At 43.6% G+C, this 23,039-nt stretch overlaps 9 protein-coding genes across 9 annotated transcripts; 3 read left to right on the top strand and 6 right to left on the bottom strand.

Moving 5' to 3' along the window:
• Positions 1 to 29: 29 nt before the first annotated feature.
• On the bottom strand, positions 30 to 2,541 carry V1516DRAFT_546937 (uncharacterized protein). The gene is made up of 3 exons (XM_066919192.1): positions 625 to 2,541; positions 527 to 572; positions 30 to 419 (listed from the first exon to the last, which is right to left on the bottom strand). Exons 1-3 carry the CDS (start codon positions 2,224 to 2,226, stop codon positions 343 to 345), a joined length of 1,725 nt encoding a protein of 574 aa, XP_066775253.1. The 5' UTR covers positions 2,227 to 2,541; the 3' UTR covers positions 30 to 342.
• Positions 2,542 to 2,546: 5 nt separating this feature from the next.
• On the top strand, positions 2,547 to 4,207 carry V1516DRAFT_680713 (uncharacterized protein). Its single transcript, XM_066923137.1, has 4 exons — positions 2,547 to 2,645; positions 2,698 to 3,105; positions 3,152 to 3,252; positions 3,315 to 4,207. Exons 1-4 carry the CDS (start codon positions 2,630 to 2,632, stop codon positions 4,086 to 4,088), a joined length of 1,299 nt encoding a protein of 432 aa, XP_066775252.1. The 5' UTR covers positions 2,547 to 2,629; the 3' UTR covers positions 4,089 to 4,207.
• Positions 4,188 to 6,353, top strand: V1516DRAFT_680709 (ELMO/CED-12 family-domain-containing protein). Its single transcript, XM_066923136.1, has one exon. It carries the CDS (start codon positions 4,503 to 4,505, stop codon positions 6,060 to 6,062), a length of 1,560 nt encoding a protein of 519 aa, XP_066775251.1. The 5' UTR covers positions 4,188 to 4,502; the 3' UTR covers positions 6,063 to 6,353.
• Positions 6,354 to 6,851: 498 nt separating this feature from the next.
• V1516DRAFT_629389 (velvet factor-domain-containing protein) lies at positions 6,852 to 7,637 on the bottom strand (the record flags this gene model as incomplete). Its single annotated transcript, XM_066919886.1, has 2 exons — positions 6,852 to 7,366; positions 7,415 to 7,637. Coding segments are annotated over 2 exons (738 nt in total), but the record flags the coding sequence as incomplete, so codon positions are not given.
• A 1,105-nt stretch (positions 7,638 to 8,742) lies between these two features.
• Positions 8,743 to 11,137, top strand: V1516DRAFT_693085 (uncharacterized protein). Its single transcript, XM_066923888.1, has 3 exons — positions 8,743 to 8,796; positions 8,903 to 9,591; positions 9,642 to 11,137. Exons 2-3 carry the CDS (start codon positions 8,997 to 8,999, stop codon positions 11,075 to 11,077), a joined length of 2,031 nt encoding a protein of 676 aa, XP_066775249.1. The 5' UTR covers positions 8,743 to 8,796; positions 8,903 to 8,996; the 3' UTR covers positions 11,078 to 11,137.
• On the bottom strand, positions 11,095 to 15,920 carry V1516DRAFT_642406 (putative death-receptor fusion protein-domain-containing protein). The gene is made up of 3 exons (XM_066920121.1): positions 15,733 to 15,920; positions 12,770 to 15,683; positions 11,095 to 12,720 (listed from the first exon to the last, which is right to left on the bottom strand). Exons 1-3 carry the CDS (start codon positions 15,879 to 15,881, stop codon positions 11,152 to 11,154), a joined length of 4,632 nt encoding a protein of 1,543 aa, XP_066775248.1. The 5' UTR covers positions 15,882 to 15,920; the 3' UTR covers positions 11,095 to 11,151.
• Positions 15,921 to 16,033: 113 nt separating this feature from the next.
• V1516DRAFT_680702 (uncharacterized protein) lies at positions 16,034 to 18,032 on the bottom strand. Its single transcript, XM_066923135.1, has 3 exons — positions 17,815 to 18,032; positions 17,603 to 17,763; positions 16,034 to 17,546 (listed from the first exon to the last, which is right to left on the bottom strand). The coding sequence occupies exons 1-3, from the start codon at positions 17,922 to 17,924 to the stop codon at positions 16,219 to 16,221; spliced, it is 1,599 nt and encodes a 532-aa protein (XP_066775247.1). The 5' UTR covers positions 17,925 to 18,032; the 3' UTR covers positions 16,034 to 16,218.
• Positions 18,033 to 18,391: 359 nt separating this feature from the next.
• On the bottom strand, positions 18,392 to 21,067 carry V1516DRAFT_680697 (uncharacterized protein). The gene is made up of 8 exons (XM_066923134.1): positions 20,958 to 21,067; positions 20,844 to 20,903; positions 20,720 to 20,776; positions 20,606 to 20,662; positions 20,540 to 20,548; positions 20,265 to 20,480; positions 19,817 to 20,209; positions 18,392 to 19,762 (listed from the first exon to the last, which is right to left on the bottom strand). The coding sequence occupies exons 2-8, from the start codon at positions 20,845 to 20,847 to the stop codon at positions 18,849 to 18,851; spliced, it is 1,650 nt and encodes a 549-aa protein (XP_066775246.1). The 5' UTR covers positions 20,848 to 20,903; positions 20,958 to 21,067; the 3' UTR covers positions 18,392 to 18,848.
• On the bottom strand, positions 21,068 to 22,853 carry V1516DRAFT_680694 (P-loop containing nucleoside triphosphate hydrolase protein). The gene is made up of 3 exons (XM_066923133.1): positions 22,266 to 22,853; positions 21,826 to 22,218; positions 21,068 to 21,779 (listed from the first exon to the last, which is right to left on the bottom strand). Exons 1-3 carry the CDS (start codon positions 22,807 to 22,809, stop codon positions 21,193 to 21,195), a joined length of 1,524 nt encoding a protein of 507 aa, XP_066775245.1. The 5' UTR covers positions 22,810 to 22,853; the 3' UTR covers positions 21,068 to 21,192.
• Positions 22,854 to 23,039: the final 186 nt, after the last annotated feature.

Raw genomic sequence — 23,039 nt, 5'->3', positions numbered from 1 at the left:
AGGGCCTCGGCCCATTCACTATTTTCTGATTGATTATCTTCCATATCTGACCTAGCAATCACGTATTCATCCAAAGAATTAGTTTCCTTGGGAGATGAATTTAAGCCCTCAGTATCTGAATTTGCTTGGTTACTCGTGTCCTGCCGCTCATCTTCGTCGGCAATATTCTCCAAAGTAGACATTCGGAAGTAAGACGATCGTGGAGGCGTCGCCTTTTCTTCTCTATTAGATCCCAAATCAGCTTCGCCAGAAATTGAATTCCGATCTGATCGCGAATCATCTTCAGACATCCACTGTGGCAATGAATGTGGACGTATTAAATTAGAATATTGAAATAATCGATCATGCTCCATCGTCGTCACAGTCGTAGGATCTGACATTCGATTCTGCGATAATGACCCCGGATTTGCAATGGGAAGCATATTCTGATCAGGCATAGGATATGATAATTCCTGACCTACAATTGGAGATGACGATTCTATGAGCTTCGGCTCTGCAATCGAAGCTAAGCTCTCATACAGGGAGGATCGTTTCTGACTGTGAACGCTGTATGGTCTGGACTTTCGTCGCTCCTGCGCAATGTTAGAACAGCCCGATTTCAAAATTTTCACACAATATACAAACCTGAATAATAGCGGCTGTGACTGGAATATCAGAAGTACTGGTCGAAAGGGAAGATGAAATACGACGCGCTGAACCTGTTGAAACAGTGTCAGGTGTATAATTAATTCTCTTAGTCGGTATAGATTCGGGCTCGTCGGAAGTGAGTGGTGATTCGCTACGAACAACATTACCATTGACGATAACAGGAAAATGTGTTTGCGCGTCACGTTCTATATTTGCAGTAGCAGTTGATTCCAATACTTGACTAGACTGATTTGGAGAAGAAACGGGGGATTCCTTATTTGGAAGCGGTGGCAGCGGATTGGACTGTCCTTGTATATGTGAGTGCTGCATAAGTTGATCGTGCGTTGGTACTAGAGTATATGATTGCTGAACTTGTTGCTTTGGGGGTTGCTGCTGTTGTCTGGCTTGTGGTTGGCTCTGGCCCTGATAATACTGCTGAGGCTTTTTAGAATTATTTGCAGTTGGTCGTCGACGTGATGCCTCAGAAGTAGTAGGCGAAGAAGGAATAGGGGATGGAAAAACTAGTCGAGGACTGGCGAGAGGAGAGGTATGAGGGGCGGAAGCCACCGAGAAGTCACGACCTCTTTTCCACCATTGTCTCCAAGCCTTACCAATATGCGGATCGACGCTAAGTTTCTCAACATCGGCAGGTTCTAGGCGAATCATGCCTGGGGCAACCGGTTGTCTGGCTGCAATCGCTACCATATATCGACTGAGCGCAGCACGACCAGAAACTAGAAGAGCATGCTCAGCGACGTATTCCAAAATAGCAGTAAGAAATATGACAGCAATAGGAGGAACCAGTTCTGACGAGTCAGACAAATTAGTAGAAAACAAGCTGCGCTGATCTGGTGCAAAAGAGAGCACATCAGCTTCTTCGACGGAGCCTAGGGACGAATAAACCATGCATCGAATGCGGGCTGCTTTCCATGCATCTTCAGCATTAAACGAACGAGCTTCAGAGGGAGTGACAGGAGGAGCTGAGTCTAAAAGAGCATATTCTTCCGGTGAGCGAACGTACGTACGCAACTCTGTGTTTCCCTCCGCTACGGCTTCATTACCAAGCTGATTTTTGAATATTTGACGAACAGCAGATCGGAGATGAGCAACTCTCACAGAACGAGCACGAGATAAGATCACAAACAAAAGATGATCTAGAAAGAGGTTGAGGAAGGTGAGGGCTGGCGGTGAAGGCGGCAGGATCGAGAGGGCATTTGAGCGCACAATAGTATCTGATGCCAGCACTGCTACGGCTGCCGTTTGGGCGATAAAAAGAGGTTCCAAAACAGAGGGAAGCTGTCTTTGCTGTATCTGAGGAAAATCTGGTGGAGCAGGCTGTGGAGTACGCTGTGGAGTACGTTGCTGGGTTGGTGTTTGAGGAGAGTGTTTGGAAATATGCGCCGGAGATCTAGGCTGTACATGTTGCTGCTGGTGTTGCTGGTGTTGCTGTTGCTGGTGTTGCTGAGAGATATGGTAAGGTGCCGAAGAAGGCGTGTACAGATTGCTATATGATGTGTGAGCTGGCGGAGAAGAAACGACTGGCGGCGACGCAGCAAGAGCGATTGCTCTGGGCGAATGCCCTAGCTGAGCCTGGCGCATTTGAATGCACTATTTGCCGGCAACGACAGCGATCAAGCGGCTATGAAAACGCAATCAGCTGAAAAATTTCGTCAACGTTTTGAATCACGCTCGAAATGTCGCTTTTCGTTCCGCAATTGGCTCCAGTTCGTGCTGGAAAGTAAGAGCAAGACAGAAGATTTCCTCTGTTTGAGTACTTTTAAGGGACTTCGTCGTCTGTAAGAGGGGGAAGGCGGAGAGAAATGCAGTAAACGAGTGAGGTTCTTGTGTCGTTTCAGTTTCTGAACGGAGCTCCCAGCGCGTGATAGCCACCAGATAAAGAAGGCGTATTGATCCACAGATCCTCTCAAGAACGCGCTCATCTGATCTGAAATTACTACTTGCGCTGATCTCGAAGACATTGAAAGCATTACAACTTAAGGCTATGGAAAAATTGTCGGGTAGGTTTATTGGACCTGGATCGCTATAGTAGTTGCTGACTGTTGCATGCAGAAGCAATTGTCCATGTCACCTTGGGCGGTCCTTGCGAGACCCAAAGCGAATCCCAAAGCGATCCAGCAAGTCACTCTGGATCTGATCTACTTTACAAAGTAATTCTTTCACCAGAGAACGGTCGTCTCTATTTAGGAGATCAGATTTTCAACTGTGATGCTGTGGCGGATGTACAGAACTGTGCTACTTCCAGTGTACCATGGCTTTCAGGTACTTCGGTCCTGATCGAGTTTGTAACCGTCAACTCTCAGGATGCTAAACTGATGGTTACAACCATTGGCGATCAGATGGTTTATATACGTAACAAATATTCCAACGGGCAGTTTTTGGAACATTCTTCTAATCCCGACGAAATTTATTTGCCCGATGGAGCCAGCTCTATCAAGATCTGTCAAGGAGACTCCTCAAGTATGTGTATATACGTGTAAGATCGGTTACAGTTCTAATTATTCAGCTTCTGATCATGCTACTCTTATTCTTGACTTATGGGTTCAATTCTGTAATTCCTCTATGCAGAGGTCTTCACGGATGGATACAGATTTGGATACTGCTTTGGTTCGTACTCTAACCAGTTCAGTTGTCGATACAGCATGAGCTGAGCAACTAACTAGATCTAGACCTCAATTTCTGAGGAAGAAATAAATGCTTTAGTTTCTGAGCGACGAGAAATATTGCGCACACCTGCAGAATATTTCTGTGGCGGTCGTCAGCCGAAGACATCTGTTCTCAAGGGCACATCTATCATAAATCTGAATCTTAGCCCTGAAGATGATTTGGTTGATGAATCTGATGAATTTATATGCAATGTTGATGATATTGATGACGAAGATTCCGATATGGAATTGAATGAAACTACCCAGTTTCATGACTTCGCGATTCCGAAATCTGCAAACTCCTCCGAAATACCTGTAATTGAGATTATTTCAGATGGCGTTAACGATAGTAGCTGTTCTGAGGAACAGCTTACTGATAATGCTAGGTTAAAGCGCAGACGTGATGACTCTAGTGGTTATGATGAGCCTTGTAATGCTATCGGAAATCTTGAACTAACTTCCAGATTTGAAAATAATCGAGAATTTATCTACGAGTTAGAAAACAGTACTACGTCTTGCGCGAAGCGGCCTAGACTTGGGTTTGGAGGTTTGTCTAAGTCTACATGGGGGCCGTCGGAGATGAAAGTGGCTGTTTCTTCCAATATTGTTGACGCGTCTACCAAGATTTCGCGACTGGTCGATGATCACCGGGTAGGATTTCGACTTACAGGTAATTCAGCGAACACATCTAGTTTCCGTCAGGTAGGAAAGTATTCCCTGGCTGTGGCAGTTGGTTTTTTTGCTGGCAGCATTGGAACATTTGCAGCTCTTGTGGCGTCCTCTAACGACACGAATTGAATTGAAGGAGTTGGTGGATAATTAAACGGGTGATGAGATATTTTTATTGTTTTCTAGGGTATATCAGGTGTTTGGCATGGAATATTATTTGAATAATAAGGAATAAAGAATTGTTAAATTAGGACTCGTGTATTTGAATTTTAGGTCTAGCGATCTCGGAAGTAAGTTATCTTCTCATGGTCTCGCCAGCTGCGTACGGCAATTGTCATGTGTGCACGTACGAACTTGTTGTAGACGATTTTATCACATGCACCTACCTCCCGACACCTCATCTCTCAGAGCTTGGTTACCAGGCCACCATGAAGATTTTCTACAGAGTGAGTGATCAGGAGCGGTTTTAGAATAAAAAACTTGTTAAGATTGAAACGTGACAGATATTTAATATTTTGCATTGAAGTCACCAATCCGGCAGCAATGAGGTTTCTGCTATTACTGGCTCAGGCGGCGAGTGATTCGCTGACTCGATATCTAGTATTTCTCAAACAGACTCTAGAAGCCGATTCCGATGCGAACTTGGGCACGAAGACTATGTCTCGACATATTGTGGGAGGTGTATCTCGAACAACAGCAGTGAATGTCGGTAAACAGAGCTCAATGCGAGTTTTTGCGGCAACCGTTCTTCTCTCTCTGTACAAGATTTGGAAAGGCATTCTACATCGGATTTATAGAAATAGTATGGTTGAACGGCTGGCGCGATTTGGTTATGGTTCATTCGTGCGATCTCAAACACCCGGGGCACAGGGATATTACTCCTGGCTGTCGCGGAGAGCAGTGTGGTTAGTGGATGCGGAACTGATTCTGTCAGATCAACTCCAAGAAGACCATAGAACGTTAATTCGGTATACATCTGTGCCAGAGATGGGTCGGCTTGAACTTGCGCGCTCTGTTGCCCTGTCGATATGCCGGAAGAAAGAAATCCCAATTTCCCCGGGAGGCACAAACTTATTTACGTTTCTGGTTTATGCCTTGTCTGATATATTACTTGTGGACACGATGATCGCTAACGTGACAAGCCTTTGTCGTCATAAGGTAGAATGGTCTGAATATACTGTTTCATTACCTTTAGGATTTGGTGAATCAGTGAAACAAGCCACTTTAACTGTCAGAGAAATGTTTGAACAGTCGTGGGATTCCGTGCATGCTGCTCCCTCATGGCCCAAGAGTTCAAATCGAGCATCTGTTTCTCGCGAAAGTAAATCGGGTCATAACTGGGTCACGCTTGGTTTTCAAGGTGTCGATCCGTCAGATGATATACGCGGTACAGGAATGTTTGGCTTGCTCTGTTTCCATCACTATACTACTCGATATGCGACCAGAGCTGCGCATGACATTTACCAATCACGATCACCCGAAATCCATATCGACACGATTCGTACCCCCTGGTATCCGTCAGCTTTGGCCTCTATCCATGTTTCTAGTTACATAGCATCTTTATGTTTCAATGGTACTCTCAGGCTCTGGCTAATATGCAGTCTATTACCTCCGCCACCTCTCTCTACCGACAAAGATACGATCTATAAGCTCTACGACCAGCAAGAGTCCATTGCTTGGGATCTGCTTTTGGATCTTCATTCGTATATCCTAATCGAGTTTCATTCTTTCTGGGTCAAATCAGTGGAACTCGGCCGAGTTCGTACCATCATGGATTTTGACAAGTGTTTTCAGATCTTCACCAACAAAATGACTGCTACGTTCAACGCACGCCCAGTGTCCTGGACTTCAATGTACCCTTTCTTATGCGCATTTCCAAACATCCATTATTATTTTTCACGACGCGAATATGTATTTGCAAATTTGCCTTACGGAATACGAGGCTTCAAAGCTTATTTTGCCGAAATCGACTTTATTGATCAGCAACGGCTCGATCAGCTGGCGGAACTAGCAGACCCTTTTCAACAAGAAGATGAAGAAGATACGCTCTCGCAATATGAAATGGATTCTTTCACTGACCGTGAGAAATTAAAAACTTCATAGTTCTTACCGTTTCAAAATACAAGGCAATCAACCTTTCATGTACAATATATACATCGATCAAACATATCCAATTGCTAAACTTTCAAACATCACTAGCAAGACACTATAGATGAGGAACAACAAAAATCAAAAGTCAGAAGCAGAGAATAGCAAAATATCTAGCATAAAGAAGCAATGAACCGTCATATTCGTAATCTTTCAACACACGTTACACGTTAAATAAAAACCAATATCAACCCAACATTCGTAACACTAACCATCTTAACTTATAGCCTTCAACAAAACAAAAACAAGCAAAGCAATATAATAATAGTAGTAGTAGCAGTCGTAAGAAAGGGAAGAGTAAAACAACTCAGCAAATTAGCGAGCGTAACTGCAAAAATACATTAAACCAAGAAAATGTTGTAACAATGGTAGAATATATGTACGCCCTATATTCACCTCAGGATATAAGACCTAGTCACAGTCCGTAACATTTTTAACTTGACGAAAATAGGAAAAAGCAAAACTCCACATTTTCATTACATTGAAAAATAAGCCCACATAAGATCAATTTTTTTTGGCGTTTTCTAGTTCTTAAAGATAGTCGTAACCGTACTCTATACCAAAATGAAAGCAAATTCACAACGTCATCATCGTAAAGGAAATATAAAAAGTTAGAAATCGTAAAGCGATAAACAGGTGGTAAAGGAGTATTATGTAAAGTATGATGTGAAAATGAAACATGTACATAGTAAAACCAAAAAAGGAGGTATGGTATCGGACTCGCCCGTGAAATTAAAAAAATTGTCACTTTTCATCGCCTGAATCCCGCGCTGTCTCAGGATCGGTACTATCTCGTTCTCGTTCTTGTTGCTGCTGTTGCTGTTGCTGGAGTTGCTGTTGTTGGAGTCGACGCGACTTTCGGTTCCGTTGAATACCACCTCGAATCCATAATCCATTTCGTTTCAGAGCGTGAGAAAGTGGAGTCATTGGTAGCATAGAAGGAAAATCTTTTGCCGAATATACGCGGAATGTGTTACTAATTTGATATCCCATGATACCCATCGATCGGACCTGCAGTCCATTCATAGGATTGCTATGGTCTATCCACGCCCACTGAAACTTGAGGCAGTAAAACCCAGCAGTCGAAAACGAAAGATCTGGGAAACAAAAATAGCATGCTGGACCGCGATGGCCCTCGATATCAAGATCTAGATGCTGAGCATTGGTAACCATGTTTCCTCGGACAAGCGTTCGACCTGCACTGTTATAGAGAGATATTCTGACGCCAATCCCTGGCTGGCCGGCAGCATTCTGACGGTCTGCGGAGTAGGAAGATGGCGACGAAGAAGCGGAAGCCCATGGTGGACTGGCAGAATATATGAAGCACTGGACAATCCAAGAATAGCGCTTCATGTACTCGACGTCGACTTCGCCCGTGCGCCGAGAGCGAACTTCTAGTTTCAGGACGGGCGGCGGGTCGAGACAGCGTCTGTCGCGATCGACGTTTCCACACGAACGAGCGCGATCCGGTTGCTGAATGATTTCAAATACTGCCGAGTAATTTTGAAAGTCTGGTGGACCATCGGTATCAGCAGCAGTGAAACCTGCAGATTGATTATATTGTAGCGGTGCGGGGTGATTCAAGCTAGGAGAGGGGGACAGTGGGACAGGGGGATTTCGGGGCTTGGACGCCAAAGAATCAATAGATGTTCGGGACGTGACATGCTTCTGATCTAGAAAATCCGAGGGTGCTGGCAAAGAATGAGACGATAGATGGAAGCTCGGACTTTGAGAAGACACCGAGAGGGGTGACGGAGAGGGAGGTGGACGGAACTGGTATTGGGGCGGACCTAAAGGTTGATGCGGTGGAACTGAGACACTATCATTAATAGCTGGACTCGAAATAAAACTTTTTTCTTTAGCAATTGAAATCGACTGCAAAGCGGTTTTTGGATTATTAGCTTCCAATCTTGAAGGAGGCACCAATGTATGGTTGGCAGTCGGCGTCGCAGACAAATGCGAGGAAGGACTCTGAGAAGAGGGTAGATGGCCGAGCGAATGGGGAAGATATTTTTGGCTAGTCTGATAGCCGTAGGGTTGAAGCGGAGGAAGCTGCTGAGGATGCCAATCGCTGTGAAACTGACGAGGCAGTTCTGGAGGCGGAACTGTCCGAGATTGAGGAGTCGACTGTGGTTGGCCGCGATCAGGAGCAGCAACGGAAGCAGCAGCGGGTGCAGAAGTTGCAGCAGCACCCGAGGAGGCGGCGGCTGTAGCAGCAGATGCGGGAGAATAAGTCTGATTCAGCGCATGCTCGTTCGACGAGGAAGAACACATTTTGCTTCGGTGATTGATAACTGGTTGTGAAGCGGGGCATACAGAAGCAGAAAGCAGGCTGATTTCCACGTCGTCGTGGTCGTCGATGTCGTCGCTATCGTCGTCCAACTCGGGCCGGTCGCGTCCAGCACAACACTATCTTCGGCAACCAAAACACGAACCGGAGCTCACACAGCGCCTGCTTCTTTCTTTCCGTCCGCGCAAAAACTGGCAAGCAGACTGGAAATGTCCTCGAACCCCGAGTAAACAATAGAAATTTACAACCGAAAACGGGGTAAGCTGGAAGGGTCTGTTCGGTCACGTGTATAAGGTCATGTGATGCCCCTGAATAGTTTTTTTTCCTAGCAAGAAAGCCAGTTAGAATGTGCCTATTTACGAGTTACTAGATTGAGATAGTTCAAACTAACAGAGATTTGTACGTTTTGATAAATCGTACAGAAAGCCGAATTTTACTGCTAGAAGAAGTTCTAGTATAGTTTAGCTTAGTGTGGTTGCATGCCTCTTGCTAATCACCTTGTTAGATCCTTCTGTTTCTGCCGAGTTCAACCGCAACGATTTTTTTGGCACTCTAGTTTCATCTCACCTTTGCGATTACAGAGACTGTCCTACGCAACAATGGCCGATATCGAGGAAATAACGGCCAAAGTGTCCGCTTTGGGTTTTGACAAGCCCTCGCTTTATCCAGCACCCACACTTAATCTCTCTGGGAACCCGTTTGACCTTTTCCGATCGCATATTGCTGCTTTGCTTGCTCCGATTTCAGGCGTTGCACCAGATCTATTAGTCACTTCGCTCGAAAATACTCTACTACCTGAGCGTGGAGATATGGTTATTGCTATCCCTCGACTTCGAATTAAAGGTCAGGATCCAGAGCAATTAGCTGCAAAATGGGCTGAGGAATTCCCAAAATCAGATCTACTTGACAAAGTGATGGCTCGTGGCAAGTTTCTGCAATTTTTCTTTAATCCTTTGTTTCTCTACCGCTCCGTGATCCCTATGATTCTCAAGGAAAATTCATCCTATGGAAACTCCTCTATTGGTGCTGGGAAGCGTGTCATTGTCGAGTTTTCTTCGCCTAACATTGCAAAGCCCTTTCACGCTGGCCATTTGCGTTCTACGATCATTGGTGGATTCTTATCGTCGCTTCATGAACGGCATGGGTTTGATGTCATTCGAATAAATTATTTAGGTGATTGGGGAAAGCAATTTGGTGAGTCCACTCAACAATTTTGGATTGCCCCTGCGATTCTAACTTTGTAGGCCTTCTTGCTGTCGGTTTTAAGACTTTTGGAAATGAGGCCGAGCTCGAAAACGATCCTATCAATCATTTGTTCAAAGTTTATGTGACAGTCAATTCAGCACATTCCTCTGAAAAAAGTGTTGCCGACAAAGTAGAAGAAATTGCTAATCTTGAAAAGAAGCTTGAAACCGAGCTCTCGGAGGAAGACAAGACAAGGACTACTGAGGCACTCAAAGCTAGTCAAGAAGAGCTACCCAAGTTGATTGCTGCGGCCCGTGATTGTGCAGTCATTTTGGATCCCAACAGTTCTCTGAAGAACATTGACATTAGTGATATTGATCCTAATGTATTTGCTTCTCGACCTGTAGATACGGAAGCCAAGGCATATTTTAAGGCCATGGAGGACGGAGATGCTAGTGCACTCGCTCTCTGGAGTCGGTTCCGTAGTCTTAGTATTAAAAAGTACCGTGATACTTACAAGCGCCTGAACATCAGCTACACGGAATACTCTGGAGAGTCGCAAGTCAAAGAAGAAAGTATGCAGCGAGTCATTGATATTCTTGACAAACGTGGGCTTCTATATACAGACCGAGGTGCTAAGCTTCTTGATTTCAAACCATTCAACAAGAAGCTAGGTAAGGCGCTGATCCAGAAATCCGACGGTGCTTCTTTATATCTCACTCGAGATCTTGGAGCAGCGCTTGAACGCTACGAAAAGTACAAGTTCGATAAAATGATATACGTTGTCGCATCGCAGCAAGATCTCCATCTTGCGCAACTTTTCAAGCTAATGGAGCTCTGTGAATTTCCGTTTGCTAAGAATATGCAGCATGTCAATTTCGGAATGGTGCAAGGTATGTCTACACGTCGAGGAACAGTAGTTTTTTTGGATACGATTTTGCAGGAGACGCAACAAGCCATGCATGATGTGATGAAAAAGAACGAAGCAAAATACGAGCAGATCGATAATCCGGATGAGGTAGCTGATCTTGTTGGGATCTCTGCAGTCATGATTCAAGATATGCAAGCCAAACGGGTCAACAACTACGAGTTTAACTGGCAGCGAATGCTTTCTTTTGAAGGAGACACTGGTCCATATCTGCAGTACGCTCATTCACGTTTGTGTTCTGTTGAGCGTCGGGCAGGCTTTTCGACCGAGGAGATTCTTGCGGCGGATTACACTCTGTTGACGGAGCCTGTTGCCGGAGAGCTTATGCGGGTTTTGGCGCAATTCCCTGAGAATCTTCTCTTCGCGCTTCGTAACTCGGAGCCCTCCACTGTGGTATCCTATCTGTTTAAGCTCACACACATTGTGTCATCATGTTACAATGTTCTCTGGGTTGCCGGTCAGCCGGATGAACTTGCTAAAGCCCGCTTGGCTTTGTATTGCGCTGCTCGTGGAGTGCTACGAAGTGGTATGGTTTTGCTTGGACTAACACCCGTCGAGCGAATGTAAATTGATTTATTTTTATTATAGCTTTTGTTAATTTATTTCGGACATATATATAAATTAGAACACAACGAGAGCCGCTATTTCAACCAGAGAGGGTGTAAATCTAGTTTGATAGTTATCGATTCCAAGCTTGAAAGATCGCCGTCGCCGATAATTTTGCTCACGGAACTCATTCGTCGACCAACAAGGAAAATATCCTCTTTACCAGTACTCCATCCGAGAGGCCCATCTGTTCCCAGACCCTCAAGTTTCCGAGGAACCTCTATGCAGCCTTGCTTAAGCCAGGCTCTCAGACGGGTGATTGTTGCCGCGGCAATACTTGGATTTGTCGCCAACACACGAGATAGCATATGCGAAAAAAGAGCAATATTATGCACCTCATTTCTATAGAGATTTTGCTTTTCGATGATAAACAATGCCGTGTCAATCATCAGAGCTCGAGTAGTCTGCTCAAGCGCAGATGGAGCCGTAGAACGATCAGATAAGATCCGATTTGTAAGTTCAGCCGATAATTGTTCTATGGTTGCCAGTGCGGAAAATCGAGCGACTATCCAGTCAGAAAATTTAGCTTCTACTAATGATGGTGTACTTGGAGAAATGTCTAATATCGACCGGCATATGAATATACTAGCCATTTCCCGGAGATCTTCATCGTCGTCACTTTGAAAATCGAGCAAGCGGAAATACACCTTCAGTTTTTCGGAATCAAACGAATCACTCCTAATCGAGTTTAAAAATGCGAAGATTGACTTCAATGCAGCTTGACGTTTCGGAAACGTGCAGTTGTCATCACAAAACGCAAGCACAGCAGAGAACCATTGGTTGAACACGGATACGGATTGTCTTGATTCCATAATTTGCGACGCGAGAAGACCAAGCGTTTCTAATACTGACTCCTCGACCGAATTCTCTTCGAATGAATTCATTTGAATCCTCGAATAAAGAACTTGCCATTGATCTTCTGCAGGAGGCAATTTGAGGTCGGCATCAGTAGATAAAAGCCGCAATTTAAGAGATGAAAAGACTTGTAGAGATAAACACTGAAGTTGAGTCCATTTTTCTTTTTCCACTAATCTCCAGATATGCCTGATCAACTCAGTGCAGATCTCCAGGGAAATCGAGTCCACCGAGCTAAGTACCACATTTAATGCCCCTTGCCGAACAGAATAATTGTTGGATTCTAGACAGCGGCGAAGCTGCTTCACCACATCTTCAGACAAACAGAGAATTCTCTCGGCAAAGAACTCAGATACCTGATTGCGAAATAATTTTGAGCCAGCCTGATTGATGTTTTCGCTGAAATCCTGTTCTTGGACAACTTTCCACAAAAGTAGTCGGAGCTCTTCACGTTTACTACTTGTAGAATGGATAGCGATAACTGAGCTGCAAACACGTAGAAAAGTCAATGACACAGGAAGACAGTTCGACCGCGACACATCACCGAAAACAGAGATCAAAGAATCATACAGCTCTGGAGTCGGTTCCTTTGCAAAACTAGACTTTAATAAATTCTGTAAAGCTAATAAACGGCCATGCTGGGTGTTCGAAGATACGATCGTCAATGATTGCACAAGACTAATAAAAGTATCGGTCCAGATCTCGGAACTAATCAAAGCTACTAACGACCGTGCTGCCACCTCACGAATCTATAAACGTCAGTACTTTTATTTCACCGGAGCAATAATATATTCCTACCTTCCAAATGCGACTAGCCAAACAATTCATTACGAGAGGATAAAATGCATCTAGTCCAGAATCTCCCGTCGTAGCTTCTAATCTAGATAGCAATGATAATACAGGATATACAGTTTCAATATGGCTATCACCGTCACCAAATTGAGAAACATGTTCCGATAAGTGCCTTAGTAGTACCGGCTTAATGCTTTTGAACCTTGAAAAGAATAGTCGCGCTGACATTGACCCCACTGTGGCTCGAGAATCCGTAAATTTTCTACTTCCGAACAATCTCGCCTGAAGAGCTGCAAAAAGCATGACTCCACAGTTTCGGATCGACCATACCTCGCTCGCAAATGCTTCGATTGCAATGGCTAAAGCACGGTCAATAAAAAATGCTGATGCGCTTGAAAGTTTGGTTTCGATGAATATTGTTCGAATACTGTTGAACGCATGAACTTGTGGCAGATCCATTTTTTCACCTTCATCTCCGGCGTAAACTGGCACGACCGCAATCTCAGCTAATCGATCAAAAGTTTTAGTCAATAAAGGCCGCATACTATTCGTTTCCGCAGTGAGCACACCAGCAATTAGATATGGAATACCTCCCGACCGTCTTGTAATCGATTGGGCTTTTGCCTGTATTAACAAAATGTTTTCTTCAAGCCATTTGTTGGGCAAGGACACAAGCTCATCAGACCATGACGCAATATTGCATCGAGAGCAGCAGGCGACAAAAGTTGGATAAACTGACGAAAATGCTCCTCGGTGTCGGATTGTAGCAAGCTCCGACAACAGTAGGTTTCCAAGCCGAGAAACGTCGCTGGGCATTATTAAAGGTTGCTTGTTGGTGTTTGGAATCCGAGTTAATAATACGGTGAGCATACTGCTCGACTCTCCTACTGCTCTCCATGCGTAACTGAGGATGACTTGAGTCGCCGGTCCAAAAGATTCCTCTAGGGACGCAATGTAGTTGTCCTCTATTTCCTCGGGCAGATTGCCCTCTGGAGAATTATGAGAGAGAATTGGCTCGACGATGTCCCAAACTCGATAAGCGATATCAACAATTCTTTTGTGTGTTCTTATCCAATATTCATGGTCGGCAGTGTAATCAGCTTGCTCAAAGATCAGTCGTAAACTTGCAAAGTATCCATGTAGAGGAAAATCCCTAACGGCTGTAGGCAGATTGATTTCAGCTTGTGCGATCGACTGATCTAAAGAACTGAGAAGTGAATCCAGAAATTCCAAATGTAAGCTTTTAGTAGTACTAATGACCTTCAAAAGATAGTAACACAGATCAATTACTCGCGCCCCACCATCGCCTTCACGACCGCGCAGTCCGGTAATCATTCGCAACCCTACTTCAATGTAGCCGTCGATCACAGACTCTGTATGATTGATCTCTATTCCCGAAGCTGTAACAAATAAAGATTCAACAGGAGCCATCTTCAATATAGTTTCAGATAGAGCCCGGATATCTTCGTAATTGTTCGCTAGATTATCAAGAAGTATCCGAACTGAAGCATGATTGAAAATGGAGATGTGGAAAGGGAAATCTAAATGATTCTTATCATGCCATTGAGGTGAAATACGGTTGTCAAGGCCGGAGCGTACAAGGGTATGTAATAGCTTCAAGCCCATAAAAGTTCGCTGATAAGAAGATCCTGGTCTCATAAGCTCGAATAAATAATTTAGATAATCTTGCAAAAATTTCATGTTGGCTTTGATCACTTCCGCGGTCAATTCAAGTTGCAATTCGACTTCAACCATATCATTACCTGCCCTCTTGGAGTCTTCCAATTTACTTTGCAATTTGCGTTTCTCGCGTGTCAATGCATACGAGGAGTCACGAAGTCGTGTTATTAACTGCCGCATCAATCCAAAAACACGATTTCTGAATTCTGGATCCGACTCCAGAATCAAGTCATCTAACGAATTTCGTAGAACAGTTAAAATCTCGCCCCTAATTGGTCTCGATACCTGAGGAGAAGATACAGCCAGCGATAATCCTCCGATGCGCAACCCTTGTGTATAATGATGAAGTAAATATTCCAAAAATTGCGGAGATAATACATATAATTCTTCTCCTTTCGAAACATCATCGAGAAATCCCAGATCTTGCCCAACTTTCAAGCATCCAACCAGTACAGTTGTATCGGTTTCTAGCAACCGGTTTGAAATTTTTTCAAGATTGACAATAAAGTTTTTAAACCCTGAAGACGATATCTTAAAAATATTCGGTAATAAGTAGGTCAATATGTGCGCTCTAGTATCTTCATTTCGCAATGACTCCACAATCAAATTGTTCCAGATCTGTAGCCAATCAATTAGTTCCTTATCGGACTGCGACTTCGGGACAGATTTGCCATATTTTTTGTTCAGCTGGGAAATTTGACTTCGTCGAATCGACAAAAGAATTGCAGTGATCATCTTAGATATTGGGTTTGCCAGTGCGTTACTATACGTAAGTTTCAAGGAATCCCTTAGCAGATCGGGCTCTATATGAAGTATCCGCCAGCCACCAATCTGCCGAGCAAGAATTTCAACAACAAAATATACGACTCTCATTGTCCTCGGAAATTTTAGAACAATGTGAACCCATTTCACCAATCTTTCGTCGCGTTCATCCCGTGTCCACACTCGCTCAAGTAATGATATCGTCTTCACAAAGAGTTCTCTCAATGCGTTGCCTAATGCTGCACCGCTGTCAGTCCAGTGGGTACAGACAAAATCGAAAATCAGGTCTGAATCAGCTTTAGAATCTATGAACTCCGCATTTAAAAATGAATCTTGAAACTTAGGTGAATGAGTACAACATTGATTTGCTCGCTGAATCCATACAGAAAGTGTGTCGCAAGAGATAGTTCGATAATCTCCTAACGTGGGAGAATTGAGAAGCGATCTGAATAAAACCGGATAAATTTCAATGAGTGATCTTAAAAATCGATTAGCACTTGTGTTTAAAAATTTATCACTTGCCATACAAAGCTATATCTTCTTTGCCAACAAATTGCTCGACTTTAGTCTTGACCAAATACTTTCTGATCGCAGTCAAATCCGATTCTGATATGTATTTCTCCTCTATATATTTTTGTTCCTCCAAAATACGCATAACTTGACTAGAAACAGCCATTGTTGAACATTCAGACCTCTGCAAAGCTTGTTCTCAACGCTGTTGTCAAACAAATGGATTGAGAAGTAGTCCGATGAAAATTATTTAGCTAAGCTCACTAAATAGAGTTTAGACATCAGCCGCGCCAGCAGCCCTCTCAACAATTAGTCGGCTGACTACATAATAATTTAATTTGTATATTACAACCATATAGCAATAAAGATCAAAATGTCACAACTCTTGCAAATCCTACACAATTACTAGAATCATACGAAAACAAAAATCCGGAATCAAACAAAAATGCGCCAAATTAAACAAAGAATATGTATTAAGCTGTAGTAGCTCGAAACTGAATATTTCAGTCAGATTCGTCGTGTTTGGTCTTCTTCCGCTTTTCCTTTTTATCCTTCTTCTCCTTCTTGTGCTTTTTTTCTTTTTTTCTGTCTTCATCCTTATGCTTTTTCTCTTTCTTCTCTTTCTTCTCCTTTTTCTCTTGCTTCTCTTTCTTCTCTTTCTTCTCTTTCTTTGCCTTCTCTTCTTTCGTTTCCTCTTCGCTATCGGATTCTTCCGCAAGAGGAGCAGCAAGTTCTTCATCCGAAACTTCATCTTCGGAATCAACTTCCTCAATCTTCCTCTTTCCGTTTGTCTTGACCGTTGTAATAGAATCAGCATCGATATTATAAGCACGTTGAGTTGCAAACTCAAATTTCGGTTGCTGTTGGACATTAACGGCAGTCTTTGTAGACGTAATCTCGCGACCTTCTAGTGCCTTTAACCGAGATTCGATTTTGATCCGGTGGTCTATTCCAATCGTGGCGATGTCCTCACGGTCCTCGGAGAGAGCATCGAAGCGAAGGCTGACGGCAGCCTTAGCAGCTAGCATACGTGCAATCTTGCCTTTGTTCTTTCCAGTTGCCTGTCCAACTAATGAAGCATGATAGATAATGCCGTACTTAGGAGTGTCATGTTTGGTCTTAAGAGCACGAAACAATGCCTTCTCAGCACCGAGAATCTGAATAGTAGATGCAGGAGCTTTGGCCAAAGATACCATAGAGCCAGCATGCGCAATGAGTCTAGCACCGACTAACTCACCAACAAGAGCAGTCAAATTAGGAGCAATAGCGGCCATCCGCGCGTTGAGATAGTTGGAAAGCTGCACACGGTATTCTGAAAAGTCAATAACCTGCTCGGCCAACGAATTGATATTATCTAAATCATATTGGGTAATTTCAGTGCCCATGGAAACTTCAGCGGCGCTCTTTAAAGCCTGCTCAATCTCTTCTGGTAATACCTCCGCAAAATCAGTTTCTGCAGCCCGCGACCGGAAACCCATGAGCTTAATTACCCGTGCATAAGCCACGTTGTCTTGCACAATTTTAGCCATCTCAGGGAAATGCCAGCCATACCATTCTTTGACACGCATAGCGTAAGTATTGAGCTCTTTGTCGAGATCGTCGAGAAGCCCAATGGCTTGGACTATCATAACGTCAACTTTGTCTGCTGAGAATTTCAGTTTATGGCGTCCAATAGAATGTGCCAGACCCAGAGACATGACGTCAATATCATGTTCTTTCAGACCTGGAAGTATAGAGGGAAGATGTTCGCGAATAGACCGATACAGATCTTGAGTGGCCGAGTCAGATATAATTTTGAATGAAACGCCAGACAGATTGTTAATTGCGTTTCCTAAAGCAAAGTTAGTTCTTCTATGATCTCTCCAATTAAATATATCATATACGTACCGAGCTTAGGGTCAGCAACAACAAGCTTTGTTTTCTTCTCCTTGCCGTTCTCAGAAAGAAGATTCGCCAACTTTGTAGAGACCTTGCCATCGATAATAGCGTTCGTTTCCTCTAAAGCGCTTGCGGCAGAGTCAAACTTTGAAAAAGCTTTTACTTTCAATCTAATTAACACGTAAATAATTTGCAGTCTCCAGATTGCCATTCAAACTCACGCTGATAGCACACTCTCCGGTGTCATCAGATCCACCGGGGATTTCAGAAGATTCTTATCCTTCGCCTTAAGTAAAGCGTATCCTGCCGCGGTTTCGGTCAAAATCAGCATATTTTACTCTGATGCTTCTAATATGACAGATGTTTATTATTATATAGTTAGTTTAGCAACTAGAGCTTTATTCCAAATCTTAGACTTCCGTAGCTATTTTCTAGACCGAGAGTAATGTGGAACGTTAGCTGGATGTTGATTTACTAAAAAATTTTTGGCTCGACCAAGGCGCACCCGATTACTATCTCCAATATATCTCAAGGCACTATCCTTAATGAGCATTCCTTAATCTGGGTATTAACACTTCAGGGGGAATAATGATCTATTCACTCATACAAAGAAAGTTTGCACAAAAAGTCACTCATTAGTACACATGATCCACTGTCTTAATCCAGTAACTGGACTCGTTCGCGATATCTATTTCTAGGCCAGCAAAAATATTTCAGCTATCTTTTAGAGTTGAATATTTCAGTCATTATAAATCAGCTCATGTAACTATGCCTAGCATAATTTTTATTCTCGTTTTACTGGGAGGTTATCTATTGCATGCTACACTCCACTGTATCTACTCACAAATCCATTCAAATACAAATAAATATAATCGATGCTAGATTAGAACAATATAAAATCAACAAAAGCAGGAAAAGTTTCACATGATATTGGGGTGACTAACGAAATAAAAATTAAGCGCAATAACTTTTTACGGACAGAAGAGGAAAAGCACAACTCAAAAGTAATAAACAACAACTTCCAAACACAGAGAGAGAAAGAGAGAGACAGATACGAGAGCTAACCAACCTGAACCCCCTATAAAAAAAACCTTTTTACAATAAATCAATTCGTCAACTTGTTGAAATCTATGCATTCGCAAAGAAGTTCTTATTCATGTAATCAACCGCAGAAGCATACCTACCAATTTTGTGCTTGGCATACAACAGCCGGACATTGTGTACTGCATTCCAAGACTATGAAAAAAAATATTACTTATTTGCCATTCAAGCGTTTGATCACCTTGGGAACTTCCGTCCAATCTTCTCCATTAACATCATCAATGACATGTTGCGGAACAACCTCGGTCTCTCTGGGCTTACTGTCTTGCACTCTCTCAGGCTCATCTTCTTCCTCATCAGGAACAAAGTCATCTCCATTCTCAGCCAATCTTAAAAGATCAAATTGCTTATTAACCGTGAGCTCCTCGCCTTTGGATTCCGAAGCAGAACTAGTCCTAGTTGGGGGTGCGGGAGTAGACGACGTGGAAGAGGGCGCTGGCGAGTCTGGCTTGGGTCCAGTTCCACGGCGCTCCATGATAAGTCGCTCAATCTTCTCCAGTTCCTCTGCAGATCTGCCATGACGGTCCGCACCGTCCTTTGGTCTGGAATTTCTTTTACTATCTTTGGCCCGTTCTTCACGTTTAGCTTTGGCCGCTTCAGCCTCTTCGCGACGAGCCTTGGCCGCTTCAGCTTCCTTCCTTTCGCGCTCCAGCCGAGCTTCCGCTATTTCCTGAATTTTCTTGTTTGTATCCACAGGTGCCGCAGACCCGAAAGGGCTATTCTTGCCAGCATACGCACTCGCAGTGGTAGAATTGTCTAAAGGTACTGTTCTTTGCTGGAGATTAAGACGTGGTCGGCGAGATGCAGGTGCTTGCTCGGCTTCAGGTGTTGCGGAACCCTCACGAGAAGCAGGGCCCGAACGCCAATTGTCGAATGATCTTGTGTTCGTAGAAGAATTTGACGACGATGATACCGTACGCTGAGTCCGAGTTGGAAGCGGGCCAGATCTCGTCCAGTTATCAAAATCACGAACTTTTCCGTCTGAAACAGCACGATCACCGCGGGGAGCACGCTCTGGTAAAATGGTGTGTCCTGAACGCCAGTCTCCCTGAGTTCTGTCTTCTTTAGCTAGAGGGACAAGTCAATAATTTCTCTATAAAAACACCAAAAACAGTCACATACGAGGATCAGCAACGTTGATTCTTACAGGACGATTCAAAATCTCGCTCTCGGTAAGCTTAAGGGCATCTACAAGCCCTTCTCTCTCTGTGAATTCAACGTAGGCATAAGCATACATGCGGGCTTTGTCGTGTCCACCACGAATAATACGAACAGATTCCGTAGCAAACGACTTGAAGAATTCCTTGACATCCTCCTCATTAGCTTCGTTGGCTAAATTTCCAATATAAGCGATGAAAGGTGGTTCGTCGGGTACAGGACGTTCAATGCGCTCGCGAGGTTCGCGGTCTCGAAAACCATGTCCATCATCACGGGACGGACGTGAGGAACGATATCCAGAGTCATATCTGTCCGACGAGGAGTCAAATTTGCTCCCTCGAGTACTCAAGTCGAATTCTAAAACAAATATTAGCGCTTCTATTTTCAGAAAAATTCAAATTTAACTGTATACCTTTCTCAGGACCAACAGATTCATATCGAGACGGAGTGGAAGATTCAGAACTATACTTGTTTGAGCTGTATTTATCAGAACCGTATTTATCAGAGCCATATTTATCAGCACCATATTTGTCAGAGCTGTATTTATCAGAAGAACTGTTATAGCGCGTCTCCGTAGTGGCGGTGCTAAAGCGGTCAGAAACGTATCTGTTGGTAGAACCACGGTCGGCTAGACACAATTAGTAGGCGATAAATCCAAAACATACGTGCTAAATATTCGGCACTCACGCTCATTTTCTAAAATACAAAAGTTAGTACAAATTCAGCACAACTTATGGTCCTTATTAAACTTACTTGCAGTCTGAGGAGGGACAAAGAAATCGTCTTCATCTTCCGCCCATGCGCCCAAGGCTGTAGAACCAGACTGTCAGTAGTCGGACGAGGAAAAATGCAGGTCGAAATACGCACACGCATCTTGGAGAAAGCTCCCCAAACTCATTTTCTGTTTCGATGCTTTTTTCGGAGCTGTAATATGTTAGAGATTACTAAATTATTCTGGTTTTCTTCTACAACCAAGAATGGATAAACGCACCCATTTTGGAGTAATTTTCGCTGAAATAATTGAGGGAGATTCGGGGAAATAGAGCAAGTGCTAAACAGAGTTAGTCTGCTATAATAAATTCTTTCAAATCGCCGTAAGACATACTCAAACAAGTCTGTCCGGAAAATTGAATGCCGACCGGAACAGAATTTTGGAACTGTTTTCGCGAGGAGAAAGAATTTTGGCAGATTAGAAAAAAAATATTGCGCTGTTAGTGAGTGACATAACTCTGCACATGTTGCACAGTTCGGGAATACACGCGTAAATATTAGTGCACATGCCATAACTAATCGGTCAATTATATGCAATTATATTTATTCTATTTTAAAAAAATTAGCTTTTAGTTAACAAGGCCTTGCTCTGCTGGTAATCCTGATCCGTGTAATCGGATAAACTTGTCACAGCGGGGAATCTCGTCGTTTATGTGGCCGATAGCAATGACGGTTCCACCCCATTCATCGACGAATCTTTTGCAGCGGAAAATGCTTTCATCGTTCATTCCAGAGAAGGCTTCATCAAGAATCAGAATTTCGGGATTCTTGACGATGGCACGAAGAAATAAAATTACTTTTTGGTCGTTGAGGGTGAGGTCAGAAAACATAGTTTGACCGTCCACCTTGAAGAATGAAAGTAGACTGTTTACCCTCGCTTCACGTTCCTCTTTCAGCAGATCACCTGCAACATGAGAAGAAGCAGTAGGCGGTAAAAAGCTACCTACAGTAAAACCAGTCAGCACAGCTTGACGAGCAGTAACGTTTTTGGGGAAAATAGCGTGGATCTCAGGAGAAGCATGGCCAATAATTTTGTTGATAGAAAAGTAATTGTGCTTGCCGACCCTGCGCGGTTCATCGAGCATACGAATTTTGGAGTTCCATGATTTTGGATGGTCCGCAGTAAGCATGGAAAGAAGTGTACTCTTACCAGATCCTAAATAATTAGCCAGCGGTAGTGACGGGTCAGTGCGATAACAAACCATTGTTGCCTCTAAGATGCCATCTATCTCCGGGATATATAACCCATTTTAAATCTCGAATAACAGGTCGATCCTCATACTGGATTGTAACATAATCCAAGTCCACGACGGTATTCGCTTCAATGGCTTTTGGAGTCATTCGAGCCGACTGGAAGTCAAATGATTCGCCTCCGCCGGCAAACTGTTCTCGCTCGGCAAGTAATTTTGCAATTGTTTCAGCAACCGCTTCTTTAGAGCCAGAGTCAATAATTCCAGCTTCACCCACTACAGCAATATGAGTAATCCAGTCAGGAACAGGTTCGTGAATGCGGAGTCCGAGAATGACATGTGGATTTGGAGGAAGTTCCGCCAGTAAGTCCGATAGATTCGTAGTAGCAGTCGGGTCCAGTCCCACTAGATAGAATTAGCCAAAGAACAATCATAAAATCATATAGACATACAAAAAGGCTCGTCAGCAAGCAAAATTCTCGGTGCTTTTAGCAATCCCCGAGCAATTCTTGCCCTCCTGTTCTGACCATTACTAAGAGTCACGACCCATTGCTTCAACATGCTGCCAATATTCAGTCTGCCGATGACGCTTTTGAATACGGACTCTTGTCGAGCAAGAGACTCCTTATCCGTAGAGTCTGCATGAAATGCTCGGCGTAAAAAGGCGTCAAGGTCGGTATCCTCTGGCTCCCTATGGTGCTCGTAACGAGCTGCCAAATAGGTCGGCCGTATGTCAGTATCGAAAGAAATCAGACTAGTCACCGTAGCAGGCCAAACTGATTTCTCTAAAAACGGAAATAAACGCGACTGCGCTGGAACAGCAGTCAAATGGCCTGCTAGGCATTGTAGTAACTGTGTTTTGTGAGTGCCGGTTATAGCCCATCGTTCGTTCGGTTCTATAGTCAAATTCAACGGATTCGGATATAAGTTTTTACCATGATGCTGGACACGCAGCATGCAGTCCTTGAGGACAATAATTGACTTTGCGGATGCCATTTAAAAAAGTGGACAGTTGGCTCCATTCAGAACTGATCAGAATGATTCTGGAGAAAGGTTGGCTCGTGGGGACAGCTCGGATACGATGCGGCGACTTCTAGGTCTTTAAAACCTCGTTCTTCATTGGATTGTGTTATCCCCTCCGTAGAAAGACAAGATTTATTGATTGTTTTTCTCTGTAGCAATCAGGCAGATTATTTGATCACAGATATCTTTTCACACACTATGTT

The sequence above is a fragment of the Lipomyces oligophaga genome (genome assembly GCF_038497815.1).
Source record: "Lipomyces oligophaga strain CBS 7107 unplaced genomic scaffold V1516scaffold_8, whole genome shotgun sequence".
Classification (NCBI taxonomy): Eukaryota; Fungi; Ascomycota; class Lipomycetes; order Lipomycetales; family Lipomycetaceae; genus Lipomyces; species [Lipomyces] oligophaga.
The sequence above is the reverse complement of the archived record's forward strand: the minus strand, read 5'-3'. Positions and strand labels throughout refer to the sequence as shown.